The following is a 19,713-nucleotide window of genomic DNA, read 5'->3' on the forward strand; positions in this document are numbered from 1 at the left end:
ACGCATGCGTAGATGGCGCCGGGCAGATCAGCTGCTGGGCGGCTTCCCTGGGTCTTCCCCCTCTTGCTGGCGGGAGGGCGAGCGGCGGGCATCAGCGAGGAGTTTGCGTGGGCGGCGGGGAAACCCCAGCGCCGCTTCCCAGCTGAGTCCTGAAGCCAAACGCGGAAGTTCGCTTCAGGACTCAGCTGGGAAGCGGCGCGAGCGAATGGCGTGGGCGGGCGAATGGCGGGCGCGCGGGCAGGCAGGCGGCGGACAAGCGGCGGGCGGACAAGCGGTGGGCGCGGCAGCAGCGAGGAGTTTGCTTGGGCGGCGTGGAAACCCCAGCGCCGCTTCCCAGCTGAGTCCTGAAGCCAAACGCGGAAGTTCGCTTCAGGACTCAGCTGGGAAGCGGCGCGAACGAACGACGTGGGCGGGCGAAGGGCGGGCGCGCGGGCAGGCAGGCGGCGGACAAGCGGCGGGCGGAGAAGCGGCGGGCGCGGCGGCAGCGAGGAGTTTGCGTGGGCGGCGGGGAAACCCCAGCGCCGCTTCCCAGCTGAGTCCTGAAGCCAAACGCGGAAGTTTGCTTCAGGACTCAGCTGGGAAGCGGCGCGAGCGAACGGCGTGGGCGGGCAGGCAGGCGGCGGACAAGCGGCGGGTGGACAAGCGGCGGGCGCGGTAGCAGCGAGGAGTTTGCGTGGGCGGCGGGGAAACCCCAATCTTCGGCTCCTCGCTGCTGCGGCGGAAGTAAAAACACCATCTGCGCATGCGCAGATGGTGTTTTTACTTCCGCACCGCTACTTCGCGAAAAACCGATCATCGCGAGGGGTCCTGGAACGGAACCCTCGCGATAATCGGGGGACCACTGTATATAAAAGAAACTAGCCTGGATTTAAAACTACCCAGATATGCCCATGTCTCAACAACACTCCGCGGCCTGCACTGGCTGCTGATCAGGCTCAAACTCAATCCAAACAAGACGGAGGGGCTGTGGGTTCTGCCTCCCAAGGAAAACCTCCATCGGTCCATCCATTATCCTGGGGGGGAACTGTTGACCCCCTCAGAAAGGGTCCGCAACTTTGGCGTGCTCCTCAATCCACAGCTGACATTGGACCATCATCCTTCGGCTCTGGCGAGGGGGACGTTCGCCTGGTGCAGATCTATTTGGACAGGTAGTCATTGCTCACAGTCGCTCATGCCCTCATCACCTCGAGGTTCTACTACTGCAACGCTCTCTACATAGGGCTACCTTTGAAAAGTGTTCGGAAACTTCAGATTGTGCAGAATGCAGCCGCGAGAGCTATTGTGGGGTTGCTAGATTCGCCCACGTTTCTCCAACACTCTGTGGCCTGTGTTGGCTGCTGATCAATTTCTAGTCACAATTCAAAGTGTTAGTTATGACTTACAAAGCCCTACATGGCATCGGACCAGAATACCTCTGAGACCGCCTTCTGCCAGACGAATCCCAGCGGCTGATTAGGTCCCAGAGTTGGCCTTCTCCGGGTCCCGTCAACTAAACAATGTCGTCTGGCGGGACCCTGGGGGAGAGCCTTCTCTGTGGCGGCCTTGGCCCTCTGGAACCAACTCCCCTCAGAGATTAGGACTGCCTCCACCCTCCTCGCCTTTCGTAAGTTATTAAAAACTCATCTTTGTCACCAGGCATGGGGAAACTAACACACACCCCAATTGTCAAGGCTGGTGTATGGTTTGATTGGTTGTGTGATTATTTTATTTTATTATAAGGGTTTTAAATTGCATTTTAATATTGGATTTGTACACTGTTTATGTTGTGAGCCGCTCCGAGTCCTCGGAGAGGGGCAGCATACAAATCTAATAAATTATTATTATTATTATTATTATTATTATTATTATTATTACTACTACTACTACTACTTCATAATGATTACACTTAGGACAGGAATAGCTAAAATGGAAGTTAAATTGTAGACTTATTTCTATATAATAGTCCATGTTAATATATATGTGTTGTATTCATTCCATACCTATAAATATATTGGTAAACCCACGTTTCTATCTACCCCACGATTATGAGAGCCCGAAAAACCTGCTCATGACAACAAACAGTGAAATACACTTGAAACGGTCACATCGTGACTTTGGAAATAAACACCTAAATTTCAGACATGAAGAGGAACTATAGTAAAATAGAAAAGTTCAATAAAAAAAGTTATATCTCTATAGCAGTAATCAATTCTTAATCAATGCAAACTAGCAGAAAGCTACCTTTTATAGAAAAGATGGGATCCAAAGGCCAGCACTCTACTTTATTTGGTATTTCCCATGCATAGCTCTGGATTTTTAATATTGCAAGTATTGCAGAGTCAACATTTTTAGGAACTGAGCATTATAGTGTGTGTGTGTGTATAATACTGAAGGCCTCCAAATATATATTTTTAAATAATACCATTTTAATGTAAAAGAAAGTTAAAAATATTGAATGGCTCAATTCTTCCAAAGTCTTGTGAGAATACATGGCCTGGCACAATTTTGGTGTGTGTATGCGTGTGCGCACGATGGAGGTATAAACAAATAAAACTGAATCAATGGGTATCATTCATTCAATACAGGTACACAAAGATACAAGTCTTTTTGGTGGGATACACAAAAGTCTCTCCAAAATTCTTTATCCTAAGTTGTAAGATTGGAACTTTACTGCTATTATGTGAATAGGATTAAACACTGAGTGAGTCTGAAGTTAAAAAATTAGCCTAGTTACATGGGCCTGGGAAAAATACCCTTCCTGGCTTGTTCATATAGTTAATTTTAATTTGGTCCTTAACTTGCTGTTATTCCACCATCCTGCTTTCCCCCCCATTTATCTTATCAGGTATATTTACATTTCAGGTGTCTTATTTTTCCTCTCAGCAATCTGTCAATAGAAATAATACTTCTTATTTATGAGATTAAAAAAATGGAAAAAAATTACATACTGGCTGGATTTGTTGTCTATCCAGTTTTCTTCTATACAGCAAGATAGCATGGATGGCGTTGCCAGCTCGAGCTGCCTGCACAGCAGTTGGAGTAAAATACAGAAAATCCTGAAAGATGACAAGAGGTAGTATATTACCTTCTTTTAAATACCCAGAAGGAATAATATTGTTGCAGTGATAAGGAAACAAAAGTACACACAAAATACAGTAAGTTTTTTTTCCTTATAAATCCCTGTAATAGCATACATGAATCTAAATGTCACACCCCTAATATACCAAACATGGGAAGCCAAGCAATTTGGAACTTTTCTTATCATCATAATCTAAAAAGTAGAGATTATACTTCAAAGGCCAAGATAATCCTGAAAGTGTTTGAAGCAAAAGCATACTGTGAAATCTATATACTATTAAAACTTGTTGTCATGACCTTTAATTGGGGGAAATGGTACATCACAGGGCAACATTTTTGAACCAAAATTGATACTCAAGATACTCAAATAGGATAACTTATAGAACTTATAGAATGTGTTCAAAATCCAGGCCACATGACTCATGAGGGATTGAAAGTTATGACTGATTCAGTGCTACTGGCTGTTGCCCTGTTACGTGATCTTCATTTTCAATTTTCCATGATAGTTACCCAGCCACAATCCCCCACTTCCTCCCCCACTCTGCAGCCATCATTTATTTACCAGCTAGGAAAGGAATGGAAAATAATGGGGAAATTGTTCCTGCTTCAGGAATGAGCCCACTTTTGCTCATTATGTTTCTCTGTTTAGATAAGGAAATATCTCTGAAATAATGATCCAATGGAGCATGTGTTGTTTAATTGACACCAAAATCAAAAATGTTATGTTGGTCATAACATATAAGCTGCCATGAGTGAATGAACCTGCACCCTCGACATACCTTTAATACCTCCATCTATGTCCAGATTTTGATGTCACAGGACAACAACATTAGCACATTAACCCTGAAATATCTACCTTTACTAGGACCAACCAAGATGATAAAAAAGGGATTTGCAAGATCCATTGTTATCCAGGTAACACATGTCAGTTGGGAAACTAGTTATGACCTTATTCCAGCTGAATGGCCAATTTGTGGTTAAACTGAATAGTTCACTCACCATCGCAAAGTAATTACTGTTTACCATGATAGGCCCACGTCCTCTAAGATAAATGTATTCTTCCCACCAATCACTAACCTACAACAAAGAAAAAATCTGAATGATCTGAAATGAACCTACAACAAAGAAACTCAAACAGAACATACCTACAACAAAGAAACTCAAACACAATATCAAAAGGCATTATGTAGAAATCAAATTGTTTTGGGAAATCATATCAAAACTGCATCTTTCAAGCCAGGAAACTAAGTCAAATATAGATTAAAGTAAATGTTGGCAAATTTGTTCGAAGTTTTGGGATTAAGGATTCCAAGAGATTAGGCTAACACTGATTAGCTAAATAATTAACTTCACTAAGAGGAAGTGCCTGCTAAAGATCTCCTATCAGGATATATAACACGAGGAGGGATAGAGGCAGGTTTCATTGCTTCCCTTCTTTGGAAAAGCTTATCTATCAAGGCATCAATGCCTCCCATTTTTATGGCCTTCTAGAGAATAGTTAGTGCCTGACTTCTCTAGAATACATTGGGTGATTAAGTACCCCATCTTTTTTATTGTTGTGTTTTTTGTGCTATGCTTTGATTTTATATACTGCCTTAAACCTTCTGAGTTAGTTGCTTTATAAATCTTCTAAATAAACAAGAAAACAAATAATTTGCAAGTTTAATTTAGACATCCTAAGCTGTTTTTAACATTCTAGCAACAAGATGAGAGCTAGTGAAAATTACATAACAGTATCAGACAATATTCTGAGTATTTATTTATTTATTCAATTTTTTATGCTGCCCTTCTCCTTACGACTCTGGGCGGCTTACAACATGTTATCAATAGCACTTTTTAACAGAGCCAGCATATTGCCCTCACAATCCGGGTCCTCATTTAACCCACTTTGGAAGGATGGAAGGCTAAGCTGGTGATGAGATTTGAACTGCTGACCTGCAGATCTAGCAGTCAGCTTTAGTGGCCTGCAGTAATGCACTCTCCCCACTGTGCCACCTCGGCCAGTATGATAGAATTATTTAAAATGTCTGTTTTGTGGGTACATCAAAGTGTCTATTATCACTTTCTACTTTCTAGATGTCACACACTAAAATGTTATGCATTTTTGTTTTCACAAAGTAAATCTTGCGGAAATTTTAAATGAGAAACAAAGAAAATGTGTGTAACTTAAAACAGTGTGATTTCATGAAAGCACTTGATTAACCAACTTACATAATTTGTAGCCCACCAAGACTTTAACTTCAGATACCACTGTAACTTTGGTCCCAGGTTTACAGCAAAATCTTTTCCAAGACCTTCCATTCTTTTAAATTCTTCATTTTTCATAAGTGGACGCACTGATTCTAAATACTAAAATCATTAAGAAGAAATGAGTTGGCATCAACACAGTAAGATCTATTTGAAGAATGTCTCCTCACACTTACTTTCTTCAAACAACAGGTAAAAGCAATATTCCAAGTAATAATTTCACAATACAGCAGCAGCAACACATATGTGTATTATTCCCAATTATATCAAGATGGAAAACTATAATATGGAGTCAATTAATTTAAAACTATGGTTTCAATTGTGGCTTAAAACTTAGATAGTGACTGATTTTAAGTTAGTTTTCAAATTCTGGACTATGGTAATTGATTTCTTTCACTTAACCTAGCCATAATACCTGAAAATGTGGACTGAGTTTGACCTTTAACATTAACTGCTAAGCTATTTTCTGAACTGGATTTCCTCTTTCTAACTGCCCAAGGTCATAACTGTTTAGTCCATGGCAAGGACAATCAATTTGGATCATTTTCAGTAGGAAAAAATACATCTATCATATTCAAAACATCTTGAGTATTATTTTACAACAGATATTCTGGATAGCCGAATTACTCATTCACTCACTCACTCTTTCTGAAATATACACCTGGACATTTGAACATTTGGATATCTGGTCTTTAACAATATAAATATAATGCAGAAATATGATCAAAGAATAAATAAAATAATAATTACAGCTCTACTTGTATTTGAAATTAACAAAATACCATATTAACTTTGGGAAGTCCCCCCCCGCCCAAGTCTTTAAATGAAGCAAATTAAAAAAAATATTTATTTGTTAGTTTATTTGTTTATTTATTGGATTTGTATGGCACCCCTCTCAGAGGACTCGGGGCAGCTCACAACGTATCAAAACAATATACATATCTTTAAAAATCCAATTAACATAGCTAAAAAACTTTTAAAACTCTAATAACATTTAAAATCATTCATTCCCATTCGCACAGCAAGACATACTACACTTGTCGGCCAGGGGTCTAATAGCCCCAAGCCGGGCGTCACAGATAGATCTTTAAACTTTTACAGAAGGCGAGGAGGGTGGGGGCAATGCGAATCTCTGGGAGGAGCTGATTCCAGAGGGCTGGGACCCCCACAGAGAAGGCTCTCCCCTAGGTCAGCCAAGCAACATTGTCTAGTTGATGGGACCTGGAGAAGGCCGACTCTGTGGGACCTAACCGGTCGCTTGGACTCATGCGTCAGAAGGTGGTCCCGGAGGTTATCTGGCCCGATGCCATGTAGGCAATCAGCAGCCAATGTAGTCTGAGGCGTGCTGGAGAATTATGGGTATGCCTTGGAAGGCCCATAACTGCTCATGCAGCTGCATTTCTGGACGATTTGAAGTTTCCAAACAGTCTTCAAAGGTAGCCCCATGTAGAAAGTATTGCAGTAGTAGAACCTCGAGGTGATAAGGGCATGAGTGACTATGAATAGAGACTCCCTGTCCAGATAGGGCCGCAACTGGTGCACCAGGCAAACACTCCCCTCACCACAGCCAAAAGATGATGGTCCAATGTCAGCTGTGGATTGAGGAGCACGCCCAAGTTGCGGACCCTCTCTGAGGGGGTCAAAAATTCCCCCCCCCCCAGGATAATGGATGGACCGATGGAGGTGTCCTTGGGAGGCAGAACCCACAGCCCCTCCGTCTTGTTTGGATTGAGCCTTTCAGCACCCATCCAGACACTGGCACATCACTTCCACTGCTTCACTGAGTAGACACGGGGTGGAGATGTACAGTGAACCCTCGATCATCGCGAGGGTTCCGTTCCAGGACCCCAAGCGATGATCGATTTTTCACGAAGTAGCGGTGCGGAAGTAAAAACACCATCTGCGCGTGCGCAGATGGTGTTTTTACTTGCGCCGCCCGCCCGCCCGCCCGCCCACGCTGTTGCCGGCTCCGCTTCCCAGCTGGGAAGCGGAGTTGGGGTGTCCCGAAGCTCGCGCGCGCCGCCCGCCCACCCACGCTGTTGCCGGCTCCACTTCCCAGCTGGGAAGCGGAGTTGGGGTGTCCCGAAGCTCGCGCGCGCCGCCCACCCACGCTGTTGCCGGCTCCGCTTCCCAGCTGGGAAGCGGAGTTGGGGTGTCCCGAAGCTCGTGCGCGCCGCCCGCCCGCCCACGCTGTTGCCGGCTCCGCTTCCCAGCTGGGAAGCGGAGTTGGGGTGTCCCGAAGCTCGCGCGCACCGCCCGCCCGCCCACGCTGTTGCCGGCTCCGCTTCCCACCTGGGAAGCGGAGTTGGGGTGTCCCGAAGCACGCCGCCGCTGGGGTCTTACGGGGCAAGAGGGGGAAGACCCAGGGAAGCCTCTGCCCGGCGGGGAAACTCCACCATCTACGCATGCGTGGAAGGGCACGCATGCGCAGATGGTGGAGTTTACTTCCGGGTTGAAAACTAGCGATATAGCCCTTTCGCGATGCTCGAGGACGCGAAACTCGAGGGTTCACTGTACAGCTGAGTATCATCAGCATATTCCCCCGTGCCCTCGGACAATCTCACCCAGCGGTTTCACCCTGATATAGATGTCTAGGGAGAAAAAATGCAAACATTCACCTTACCCTATTTACAGTATCCTTTACAGCTGGAACAGGAAGGCGTGGCAGTGAGGTCTGAAAGCTATACAGCATTGGTTTACGACCAGAGAAAAGTTTCACAAGTGCCTGGAAATAAAACAGGGAAAATAACATTTTGCAGATTAGATGACAAAAGTATCTTCACCAGGAGTGTTGGCAAATGATTTTTCCTCACACCATTCTTTTAATATAGAAAGAGCATTACATGTTAACATAATATGAAACAACATTCAGGATGTAGTTTTATAAAATGCTAATGTATTTTGTTTTATATATTTTATTGTTCTTTTTAGTGTAATCTGCTTCTATATACTTCAACTTGGAAGAAACATAAAATTTCAAAAATAAGATATTGTGCCTTTGCACTTCCATTACTGAAAATAATGGTCAGAATAAATTATGCATCTGTTATTTCATAAATCTTTAGTTTTTAAAATTTGAAACTGTTATCCTCTTTTAATAAAAATATATTTGCCATTGGCTAAGGCAGGATAATTCCCAATTCTAATTGAACTTTAATTACATCTAATATTTCCCTGTTCTCCCTCCACTACCAACCCCGGTTTTACTGCTTCAGGAGAAAAACCTTCATTAATTCTGCAAAAGTCCATAGTATGCACAACTGACTGTGCAACATAAATAAGACTTTTCAAAAAATTTTACAGACAACAAATGTTAGTAGCACAACTGCTAAAAGGACATTGACATTCTTTCAGATGGGAAAGTTTTGTAAGTGGGTAATTTCCACTCTTTCACTGTTCTACTTCTCCCTGAAACTTTTTAAAGTCTAATTTGAAGAATTCCTAAACATGTGGAGTATACTTTGGATACATTTATGTGCCTTTACTACTGGCACAAATATTCATTACTCGTTGTTCCTGAAGGACACATCAGCTTGACACAGCTTTCCTCTCATGCCCAAGGCAAAGGTAAAGTCAGCTTGGTTCAAATTTTTCTAATACGATGTTGAATTACCATTTTCTACTTCCACTTCCATTACAAGTCCTTCTTGATATGTGATCTGCACTACTGTGCTAGTAATCATGATGATCTGACTAATTTCAGCTCCTGTGGGCACGCTACCATCTTTTTGTTTTTTGCTGTCTTCTGTCCACAGCCATTTTGGTTTATTCTGATGGGCTGACATGTCATAAGCCGAGGGAAAGTAGCATCAAAATCACCAGAGAAAGCTGTAGACTGGAGTTCCTGTCTGATACACGCAGAAGGAAACGCCCAACAGGCAGATACCCCTGCATGTCAATCAAGTTTCTGAATAATGTTAAATAATTTTTTAGACTGCTCAGAAGATGTTTTAGTTTTCCATTTTATCACAGTAGGGAAGTTTTTACTCTGTTTGCTTATATCTACTCATATAGACAATATTCATAAATACAAATATCTGAAAAATATGTCAGGCCACGTTCAATTCTGGCTCATGACCTTCTTATTCATAGAAAACAATGGCTCAGTACGATAGGCACTGCCTGAATGGGAGATATTTTTTGCCTCCAAGTAGGAAGTCTCTTTAACATGGCATTGTAAAGTTGTCTTCTTAAAGCATCGCTATCACAAAAATAATTTCTGATATTTTGCAGAACGTAAAATTCCTCACTTCGTGGATAAAGATAAACATGTCTCTCTCAATTTTAAAAATATATACGGTATTAATAATTAAATTAGAAAAAATTATGAGAAATAAGGATTAGGAGAAAATCTTGCCGGTCAAGACAATTTAATGTTTAAAGTAGAACAAATTGTCTTATACTGGTGTCTCCTCAATGTGCAAGACTTCAACAGTGGAAATCCAAAACATCTGATGAGATTTAGGAAGGCACAAGCCATCCAATTATGTGTTAAATGTTATTCAAAAACTTAAGGATTTTAGTTCTTATAGAAAGAAAGCAATTATCAACTGAATTTCTCCACACCTTTTCCATTTCAGTAATGGTAAATAATTTCTTGTTTATAAACAGGAGTAAAAACAGCAGAATGTATTAGTTACAGTTGTTAACAATACCCAAGCATAGCATTGTTTAAACAAAACAGATTTAAAGCAATATACTATAGGGCCATGCCAAATACTCAGCCAATGGAAACATTAAGCTATGACAAAGCAATGCTCTGGGCCTTACCCTTCAGATACAGCCTGTATTCAAATGAAAAAGTCTTGAAATTATCTCTGAAGTAAACTATCAGACATTTAGTATGCAACTGCTTTTCATTATTCACAGAAGTATTTAAATTTTCAGTTACTTTCTTATATATATATACATGTATCACATGGTTTTTTGCTAAATTTTTAAAATTAAGGGACACTAGGATGGCACTATTTCGGCCTTGTTCTGGCCTCATCAGCTCTGGGTTGGGCCTAGAGGCAAAAAGGAACTGTGATGTTCCTTTAATATACCAGGGTGATTCGACATAAAATACATACATACATACATACATACATACATACATGCATGCATACAGTGATACCTTGTCTTACGAACTTAATTGGTTCCGGGAGGAGGTTCGTAAGGTAAAAAGTTTGTAAGACGAAACAATGATTCCCATAGGAATCAATGGAAAACCAATTAATGCGTGCAAGCCCAAAATTTACCCCTTTTTCAAGCCAAAGCGCCCGTTTTTGCGCTGGTGGGATTCCCCGAGGCTCCCCTCCATGGAAAATCCCACCTCCTGTAGGGAAATCCCAGGATCGCAAAAACGGGCGCTCTGCTGGGCGCTGCTGCCCAGCTGTCACCTTCCGAAACAGCTGGGGGACACCGAACCCAAAAAGTTTGGCAAAAGTTTGGGTTCGGGTTTGGGAGAAAGCTGAGAAGTGCCGCCGCCTGGCTGTCATCTCCCGAAACAACCGGGGCACTTCTCGACGTTCTCCTGAACGCCGAACCCAGAAGTTCCCTGACTTGTGGGAAGTGAGTATGGGAAATGACAATCATGTGACCGCAGCTGACTGTGTAGCAGTGCAGTGATATTGAAGAGGCCACCACTTTTCTAAATTTCAATTCCATGGGATTAATGGTTTTTGGGTGCTTTCTGTTAAGTTAGCCCATTTGAGGAATGTTGATTCAAAAATCATTGCCCTATGAGCTACTGTTTTGCCCAATTGAAGGTTACAAACCAACAAACAGGAGTCCTAGTAGTACAGTGATCCCCGATTATCGCGAGGGTTCCGTTCCAAGACCCCTCGCGATAATCGATAACTCGCGATGTAGCGGCACGGAAGTAAAAACACCATCTGCGCATGCGCGTCCTGTTTTCCATGGCCACACATGCGCAGATGGTGGAGTTTGCGTGTGGGCGGCGGGGAAGACCTTTCGGCTGCCCAACAGCTGATCTGCTCCGCAGCACGGCAGCAGCGAGGAGCCGAAGATGGGGTTTCCCCGTTGCCCAGGCAACGGGGAAACCCCATCTTCGGCTCCTCGCTGCCGCCGCGCTGCGGAGCAGATCAGCTGTTGGGCGGCCGAAGGAACCTTCCCTGGGTCTTCCCGCCGCCCAGGCAAAGGGGAAACCCCAAGATCGCTTGCCCGTTCGCCCGCCCGCCCGGCTGCTCGCTTGCCGCTCGCTTGCAGCGCGGCAGCAGCGAGGAGCCGAAGATGGGGTTTCCCCGTTGCCCAGGCAAGATCGCTTGCCGCTTGCCCGTCACCCGCTCGGCCGCTCGCTTGCTGCTTGCCCGCCCGCCCGGCTGCTCGCTTGCCGCTCGAGAGCAAGAGGGGGAGAGATAGAGAAAGAGAGAGAAGGAAAGAAAGAGATGAGAGAGGGAGGAAGAGAGTGTGAGAGAGGAAGAAGCAAGATAGAGAAAGAGAGAGAGAAAGAAAGATGAGGAAGGAAGGGAGTGACGTCATCGCTGGAAAAATCGCGATATAGCGTTTCGCAATGATCGGGGTCGCGAAACTCGGGGGATCACTGTATATAGATAAACAGATCTGGTATGCTTTACAACTAAAAAGCTGATTTACAGTATAGGGAGTCTTCTATTTATGACCAGTTGCTTAGCAACTGTTTAACGTTATGATGGATCCTCCAAAAAGGTATTTATGACCTGATTCTGAACTGATGGATGGAGTCTCCCCATATCATGGTCATGTGAACAAATTTTGGGTCCTTTACATCCAGCCCACATGTTTGCCATATCCCAATCAAGTTACCATGAATTATATTGTTTTCATCAAAAACCAGCATTTACTTCTAGTTTCTGGCAAAAACAGGCCCAGTGTGAACAATGGGTCCCTTTAACAACTATGTCATTCTCTTAATAAGAATCATAGCCAATATATACATACCAGTATATATATTGTAAAATTACTTTGATCACTTTACAACCATCACTGCAGGTTCAATTATGGTTGGAAGTCAAGGACTACCTCTAGCTAATAACATTGCACTCCTAAATTACAAAATGGTTTATTTATGTATTTATGAAACACATTTATATGGTTCCCCAATGGTGAAATCCAATCATTAAAATTCCACAATATAAAAAACTCTATCCCCCTGTAGAAGTGATTAATTTAATTATAAAATGTTAAATACTGTATACTTGTCATGTGGCGTTAGACACCCGAATTTTCTATGGTTAAATGGATGGCCATATAAATCCAATTAATAGATAATAATAATAAATGCATATTTTAAATAAAGGACGCCCTTCTGAAAACAAATCCTCAAACAGTGGCTATAGTAAGGCAAGGTTATATCAATGTCACTTTCAAGTATATGTTAATATTATCTTACCATCCATATCTTGGTTCCTGTAGAAAGCTTTCCATGCTCGGCAAACATCCAACCATGGTATGAAAGCAACATCTTCAAAGAGTACCTCATTGAGAAAATAAGAGTCACCCATAGCCCTGTCCCAAACAGAATCCCACTGACAATATTCTGTGTTTGATTGGACATATAGCCACTGTTAAAAATGAGAGAAAAATAAAATATCAGTCAACAATTTCAAAATTTTAAAACCATAATAAGGTCTGTTAATCAAAAAAAAGAACACAAGGGTAAAAATTGCAAATTTCTGCAAATTAATCAACGCAAACTGGTAATTAAAAATATACTGTCCCAAGTAGGGTGGAGATAACAGTGAGGGTGAGATGACTTCCAGTCTACAGATAGACTGAAGGTTAGTTCTATTGGTTTTCAGAGAATACTTATTCAAAAACATTTTTCTCTTATTTATATTTAAAAATGGTACCAGAACAAAGTTTTGATTATGCCTTCTCCAATACGTCCAGAAAAATGGTATTGCGATAATGCAATTATTTTTCAATGGAGGTATACAGCAAACATAATGTATCCCTCCACTGAAATATACAACAAACATAAATATTAATTGTAATCATTGACAATATATTAAGGAGAAAAAACCACCGTGATTATCCTTACAAATCCATTAAAAATATTTCAGTGTATATCAAAAAATGAAGGAATCTGTATGGTTTTATCTGCCACAGGCTCAAATTTTGGAAGCAATAAGGGCAGACATTTAGGCAGAGTCAAAATTTAACAGTACAGTAGTACCCCTAGATACGAGCATAATTCGTTCCATGAGGGAGCTTGTATCTCGAGGCAACTCGTATTCTGGAACAAATAACTTTTTTCCCCTCCGAGATAACCAAAAGCAAGGATTCTAACCAAAAGCAAGGATTCTTGCGCTACCTAGTGGGTGCTCGGCTCGTATCCCGAATTTCAGCTCGGGAGTAGAACAGAAATGTCTCTCCCCTCCTAGCTCGTATCTGGAAATACTCGCATGTAGAGCAGCTCGTATGTAGAGGTACTACTGTACTCTTTTAAAATATCTTCCTCTCCAATCTCTACTCTGAGGGAGGAAAAAAATTCCTTGATTGATTGATACAGAAATTATTTGCTTTTTTCCTCTTCCTATTTCCATCAAGAGAGCAGAGAGAAAGAAATGTCAAGATGTCTTGTCTTCCAAGCATCAAGAGCAAATGCCATCACCCTGGCAGTGAGAAAGGGCCAGGCAAAGGAGACTGCTTACAGAAATCACTTTTTTCTCCCTCACAGAGAAATTAGAGAGAAAGAGATTTCAAGTGAATGCTGAAAGGCTGCTTGTGTAGTGTGCCCATGGCTTCCAGTTCCAGGTTGCCAGCACACTCACACTGTTTTCAATGTGCAAAACAGCTTGCATTCTTGCAACCCCTTTCCTCCACAGGAGAACATATAATTGACTGTAACAGTGATTCCATGACTGAGGGATACTGCAAAGTTGTAAATGATCATAAAGAGGCTGTAAAGTTATTTTTTCAGCACCACTGTTACTTTGGTCAACTTCAGAGGTTGGAAGATCAAGGAACACCTGCATTTTATTATGGGGGGGGGGAGAATAAATTGCCAAGCATTCACACTTTGTTTACGTGTTCACAGAGGCACTGCAGTGGCTGTAACTTTGGGTACAGGTCGTAAGCCCCTTCTTTCAGCTCCATCCTAGTTTCAGACAGTCTCTAAACAAAAGTTTGTAAATCGAGGACACCTCTATTCTAAATCAAAATTTTGAATGCTTCAGCATCCCCAGAAATGGTCAAATAGATTAATTGGTATTGATAAATTAAGGCCAGAAGTATACTTACGTTGTATCCAGGGTCCGGTTGATTTTAGCTATTATTCCCAGTGAAGGATCTATTTTTGCATACATAGTTGACATTACTCCTACTACAACAATGAGCCAACTGGAAGGGCTAGCAGGATAGACTCCTGTGATTATGCCATTCTGGAAAAAGAAGATATCTATATTTTATTTTCTGATTTTTGAAACCATCCCTTTACATTCTCAAAATAAACTTTCAAAGAATGGACCCAGAACATTGGAAGACATTACCATATAGATGCAGCCTGCCTTGTAGAGATCTATGTTTTTTTATTTATTTAGTCAAGTACATATTGGTAATATACATAGATATAACATTGTTTATATACATGAGATGGGTGCTGATAAAAGGTAACATTAGGACAGGGAGGGTAGGCACGCTGGTGCATTTATGCACGCCCCTTACTGACCTCTTAGGAATCGGGTGAGGTCAACAGTCTAAGGGTAAAGTTTTGGAGGTTTGGTGACAAAACTAGAGTCAAGTAGTGAACTCCAAGCATTAACCATTCAGTTGCTAAAGTCATATTTTCTACAGTCAAGTTTGGAGCGGTTCACATTGAGTTTGTATCTGTTGTGTGCTCGTGTATTGTTGTGGTTGAAGCTGAAGTAATCATTGACAGGAAAGATGCTGTAGCAAATGATTTTGTAAGCTATGCTTAGGTCGTGCCGAAGGTGACGTAGTTCTAAGCTTTCTAAGCCTAGGATTTCAAGTTTGATTGCATAAGGTATTCTGTTGTGAGTAGGAGTGGAGGGCTCTTCTCGTAAAGTATCTCTGGACACTTTCTAATGTATTTATGTCCGATATATGTTATACATTGTTAGCAAAAATATTTATTGGAATGGGAAGAAAAAGGACAAGCAATATTGAAATGCTGGATAATTGGCAGTTTTGCAGGGAAGCTGCAATCTACATAATTGTAAGCCAACTTACCAAAGGTGTGGATACATGTAATGCCATGAAATAAAGACTGTTCAAAATGATGTCAATGAAGATTCACTGGAAATTGTACTTATTCTGTTGTTGGTTTGAGACGTTTTTATGTCCAGTATGCAGTATACATTGTTAACAAAAATATTTATTGGAATGGGAAGGAAAAGGGCAGGCTCATGTGGACTGGAACAAGTCCAGTTGCTATGAGTCAACTTTCAGGCATCCAAAACAATGTTACAGAATACATTTTCTATCAGTTAAAAAAATTATTTAATGGACAGTGTGAAGCAAAACTCTCAATGGAAAGAAGGTAATACCAATGGTTGCCTGACCATAATATGAAGGTAAAGAAATACAGATATGTATAGGAAACTTTTAAAAATCTTGAAGTATCCTAATTATTTCTAGAATTTCATTTTTCTTTCATAGAATTTAAAACACAGGAGATGGGGTATCCATAATTGTTTCATAGCTTATTAATTAATTTATTTTATTTATTGTATTTATATGCCACTCACTCCAGAAGGACTCTGAGCAGCTGATATCATATAATACGGATGTATAGCATTGGCTGTTTGTTGCATGCCCTGCCCCAAATACAAGTCTGGGTTTATCTCCGTTACCTTGAATCTGATGAACTTCTTCTTCCAAGAATATAGGCCAGATAGGTAGATTTGCCTAAGTGCTTCATGGCTCATGCGCAAATCAATTCCATCTGGTGTTACTGTAAACTGAAACGCAACTGCTTGATGGGCTTCCGCCATTCTTAAATATATCTGCCAAATGAAAGAACATTTTAAAAGTCAGTGGCAATTTTTTGGCATGAGTTATTAAATTGGAAACAAAATGTTAATGCTCCCAGGTATACCAGACAGGACGTGTGAGCTGATTACACTGTTCTACAAATTTTCAATTTTTTTAGTTTTAGGCTTCAGTGAGACCTGTGCACACACACAAGGATGGGGACTGTGCACCTGTGCAGCGCATGTAGGTGCACATGTGTGTGGGAGAAGGAAGGGGTGAGGGCATGTGCATGCATGCTAGCACACACACACCCTTTTGGCATGAGAACCAAAAAAAGTTTCCCATCACTGCTATAGGCTGCTGTCAAACAGGATATAGAAATTATTCTAGAAGAATATTGTGGTTTAGGTTTGATAAATCTTCCGAGAACTGTAAGAAGTGACATGGTGAAATGCTCTTCCGAGAGGCTTTCTTACTGAGAAATAAACATTTCTAGGCTATTTTAATCATAAGCAATTTTAGCTATGTTGTATTGCACTGTTCCTGGTGGTTTTCATTTTTATTTATTTTTCTTGTTTTGACTTTTCAGTTCTAACTTTTAGTACTTAAGTTTTATAAATGTTTAAAAAATTAGAAACAACCAAAAGGGAACAAGCACAGCATGCCAAAGGAGGACAGAAACAGCAATAATTGACATAATAATGTAATACTATCTTAAGATCCTTAAACATTCACTATATCAAGAGTTGAAATTTCAGGGTCAAATTACTCTGGATACTGAGGAATTGACCACTACACATTTTATACTGAAAAGTTACTAACAAAACAAAATACTGTATACCTATGGAAAGTCTTCTCCCCTTCAGTACCTCAGCATTATGGATAGAGGGCAATGAAGCATACATGATTAATTCCAAAGGTATACAGAAAAATAAGAGGGAGACACACATTTGTATGCAATCTAAGATAGTGGCTTAGCTAAGATCTTTAAGTGTTGATCTTTCTAGGATTTCTGAGAGTGGTACAGTAGTCCAAACAAACCCAGAGAACAGCAAATTTCAGAAGCCTTGTTTTAAAGATTTAGCAGATGGATTAAACACATTTGCATGTAAATTGTACATATTTTATCTCTAGCCAGTCAAACTATTTTTATGGTAAGTTTGTTAATTATTTTTTACTTTTCTGTCACACATAAAGCTTATGTCCCATTCAACTTCCCCATATATGAAGTAATTCCACAAGGTATAAATACAACCAAAACGGAGACAAACACAACTGTCATGTTGCCTAAATAGCATTTCCTCAGTCTCCAATTCCTTTAACTGTGTATCATTCTAAATATTTGCTTTTCACAAGAAAGTTCTTTAATGTTGCTAGTCTTGATTATGAAACATGATTCAACAATTTTTTTGGGGGGGGGGAAGCAATTGCAACAATGCAAACTTCATTCTTTTTCAAGATCATTCTCTGGATAGTAAAAGAGGTTTCATTGTCTACTGCAGTCTTTCTCCGCCTCCACATTTCTGAAGTGGTCATGTGTTTTGTCCCAGAAAACTAGGTAAAAGGCCATAGCATTACAGAGCATGCGTCTCAATTTAGAAATGCAATAAATATCACACTGCCCAAGGAATGCAGAAGTGCCATCAAATCTCTCCAGTGAGACTAAGAGGAAATTTCTTTTAGCACTGCTGACATATTATTTGGCAAAGCCCATAGCTTCAGATCATGCTGGGAAAGAAGCAAAGTGGAAGAGTAAATACAAGGCTGGTATCTTATTTTTTTTCATACAATAGCATCAATATAGGTTTACAAATTTTCTATATCAGTAACACTTATCCTATTATTGATGGCACTTACTGAAAAAAAACACAGGACGGTTCATAAAGAAATAGAGTCCTACTCACCAAGTGTACACTAAGCAAGAATATATGCAGCTATTGTTTTCCTTGAGATCTCTTCAACCTGAATTGCAAGACCAAATAAAAGCCTGTTAGCTCAAATTCAAACATCAGGACTACAGTATAAGAAAAATGCAACCCCAGCAGTAGGAAAAATAGACTGATGCAAAAAAGGAAAACCGTATCTACACTGATAATATATGCAAATGCCTGGATGACACTACTATCTTGAAGAACAAGGTTATTTTTTAACTTGCAATGTTCTCTAGTTTACAGCACGGGAACGTTAATTTTCAGCAGCTTCAAATTTAGTACTGAGGCCCTAAAATTTCAGTCTTGCATTTATAAAATCTGCAATAACTGTTAACGAGTACGGGATGAAACTCATTGACATATAATACATATTACTGTAATTCAATAAAGTGAGTATTTCTTGATTTAAGTAATCAGCCATATTGAACGTGCAACATTAGATCTGCACGAGGCTTCCTGCAATTCCGGATCAGGTTGTATTTTAAACAAATCAGCCTCCAGTTCTGTTTCTGAAAGTCGGCTTGTGCTTCTGTGAAACTAAGCGGATTCAAATAATAAGCACGAATAAACAATGTGCCCAAATAGTACAAGTATATGGGATCACGTGGTGGACTACTTTTTATATTCCAACTGTTTACAGAGCCTTACTTCGATCTCCAGAGCTGCCTATTTCTTCAACTGCAATGTGTAACAATGCATTCTATTTTTTCGAAGTGGAAAATTATATGTACTGTGCAAGTTGCTAGCTCTATTTTTGTGCAACTGAATCATTTCCGTGAGCCCGAGTGCTATCAGGAAGAGATCCCCTTTGCTTATTGCAAGGCAAGTAAGAAATACGTACGATATGCTTAGCCCACCCCCTTGTCTTCCCACCCGTTACCATTAAAAAAAACCCCAACAACTAGTGATTCAGTTTATGGAGGTATTGAGTAAGGCGTTTGAAAACCTCTTTCTCAAAAGCAGCAACTTCTTGAAACCCCGCCCTTCCACCGCAGCAGGGAAGGATCACATGAGACGCTTCGGAAAAGTAGGTAAAAGGTTACGCTGATGCACAAAACACGACCGGACTGCAAACTGTTTAGTTGGTCTTTCAGTCCCTGCAGCGAACTAGGAAACGCTCCGAAGGTATCACGCGTTCAAAAGGCACGGGGGTAAAAAACAATTCAAAAGCAATCCACAGCTAGCTAAGTTACATTCAAGCTAGCACCACCATGGCAAATCTGGGTGCCAGGATCATAAAAATAAAACTCTGGTATAATTGTTCCTGATCTCCCCCCCCCCCCCCTGCAGTGCTGCAAACAAAATAAGTCTTTAAAATATCTAACTAAAAAAAAATCAGAGTTACGATATTAGTTTCCAATAATTAAGACGAGGAAGACCACCTGCATTTGTAAATTCCAAAGGAGAGAGGAAGCGCTTCCTGCCATCTGTTTCTTGCCCTTTTCTGAACAATATGAGAAGCCCACGTACCAGATCTTCTGGTGCTCCAGGGTTGACCTGGAGCTAGAGGAGATACGTAACCATCCTTGTCAAAATAACTGACAAGCCTCAGTATTAATGG

At 41.1% G+C, this 19,713-nt stretch overlaps 1 protein-coding gene across 3 annotated transcripts in view; it reads right to left on the reverse strand.

Moving 5' to 3' along the window:
- CPT1A (carnitine palmitoyltransferase 1A) overlaps positions 1-19,713 on the reverse strand; it is a 57,145-nt gene that overhangs the window by 31,653 nt on the left and 5,779 nt on the right. For all 3 annotated transcript variants that reach the window (XM_070766061.1, XM_070766046.1, XM_070766053.1), the window contains exons 2-9: positions 18,126-18,183; positions 16,101-16,253; positions 14,530-14,669; positions 12,677-12,848; positions 7,928-8,029; positions 5,269-5,406; positions 4,057-4,134; positions 2,928-3,035 (exon numbers count right to left, since the gene is read on the reverse strand). In XM_070766061.1, the coding sequence (XP_070622162.1) occupies positions 2,928-3,035; positions 4,057-4,134; positions 5,269-5,406; positions 7,928-8,029; positions 12,677-12,848; positions 14,530-14,669; positions 16,101-16,241 (879 nt within the window). In that variant the 5' untranslated portion in view covers positions 16,242-16,253; positions 18,126-18,183. The remainder of the gene's footprint in view (positions 1-2,927; positions 3,036-4,056; positions 4,135-5,268; positions 5,407-7,927; positions 8,030-12,676; positions 12,849-14,529; positions 14,670-16,100; positions 16,254-18,125; positions 18,184-19,713) is intronic.

This window comes from Erythrolamprus reginae, chromosome 1 (genome assembly GCF_031021105.1).
Source record: "Erythrolamprus reginae isolate rEryReg1 chromosome 1, rEryReg1.hap1, whole genome shotgun sequence".
In the NCBI taxonomy this organism is placed as follows: Eukaryota; Metazoa; Chordata; class Lepidosauria; order Squamata; family Dipsadidae; genus Erythrolamprus; species Erythrolamprus reginae.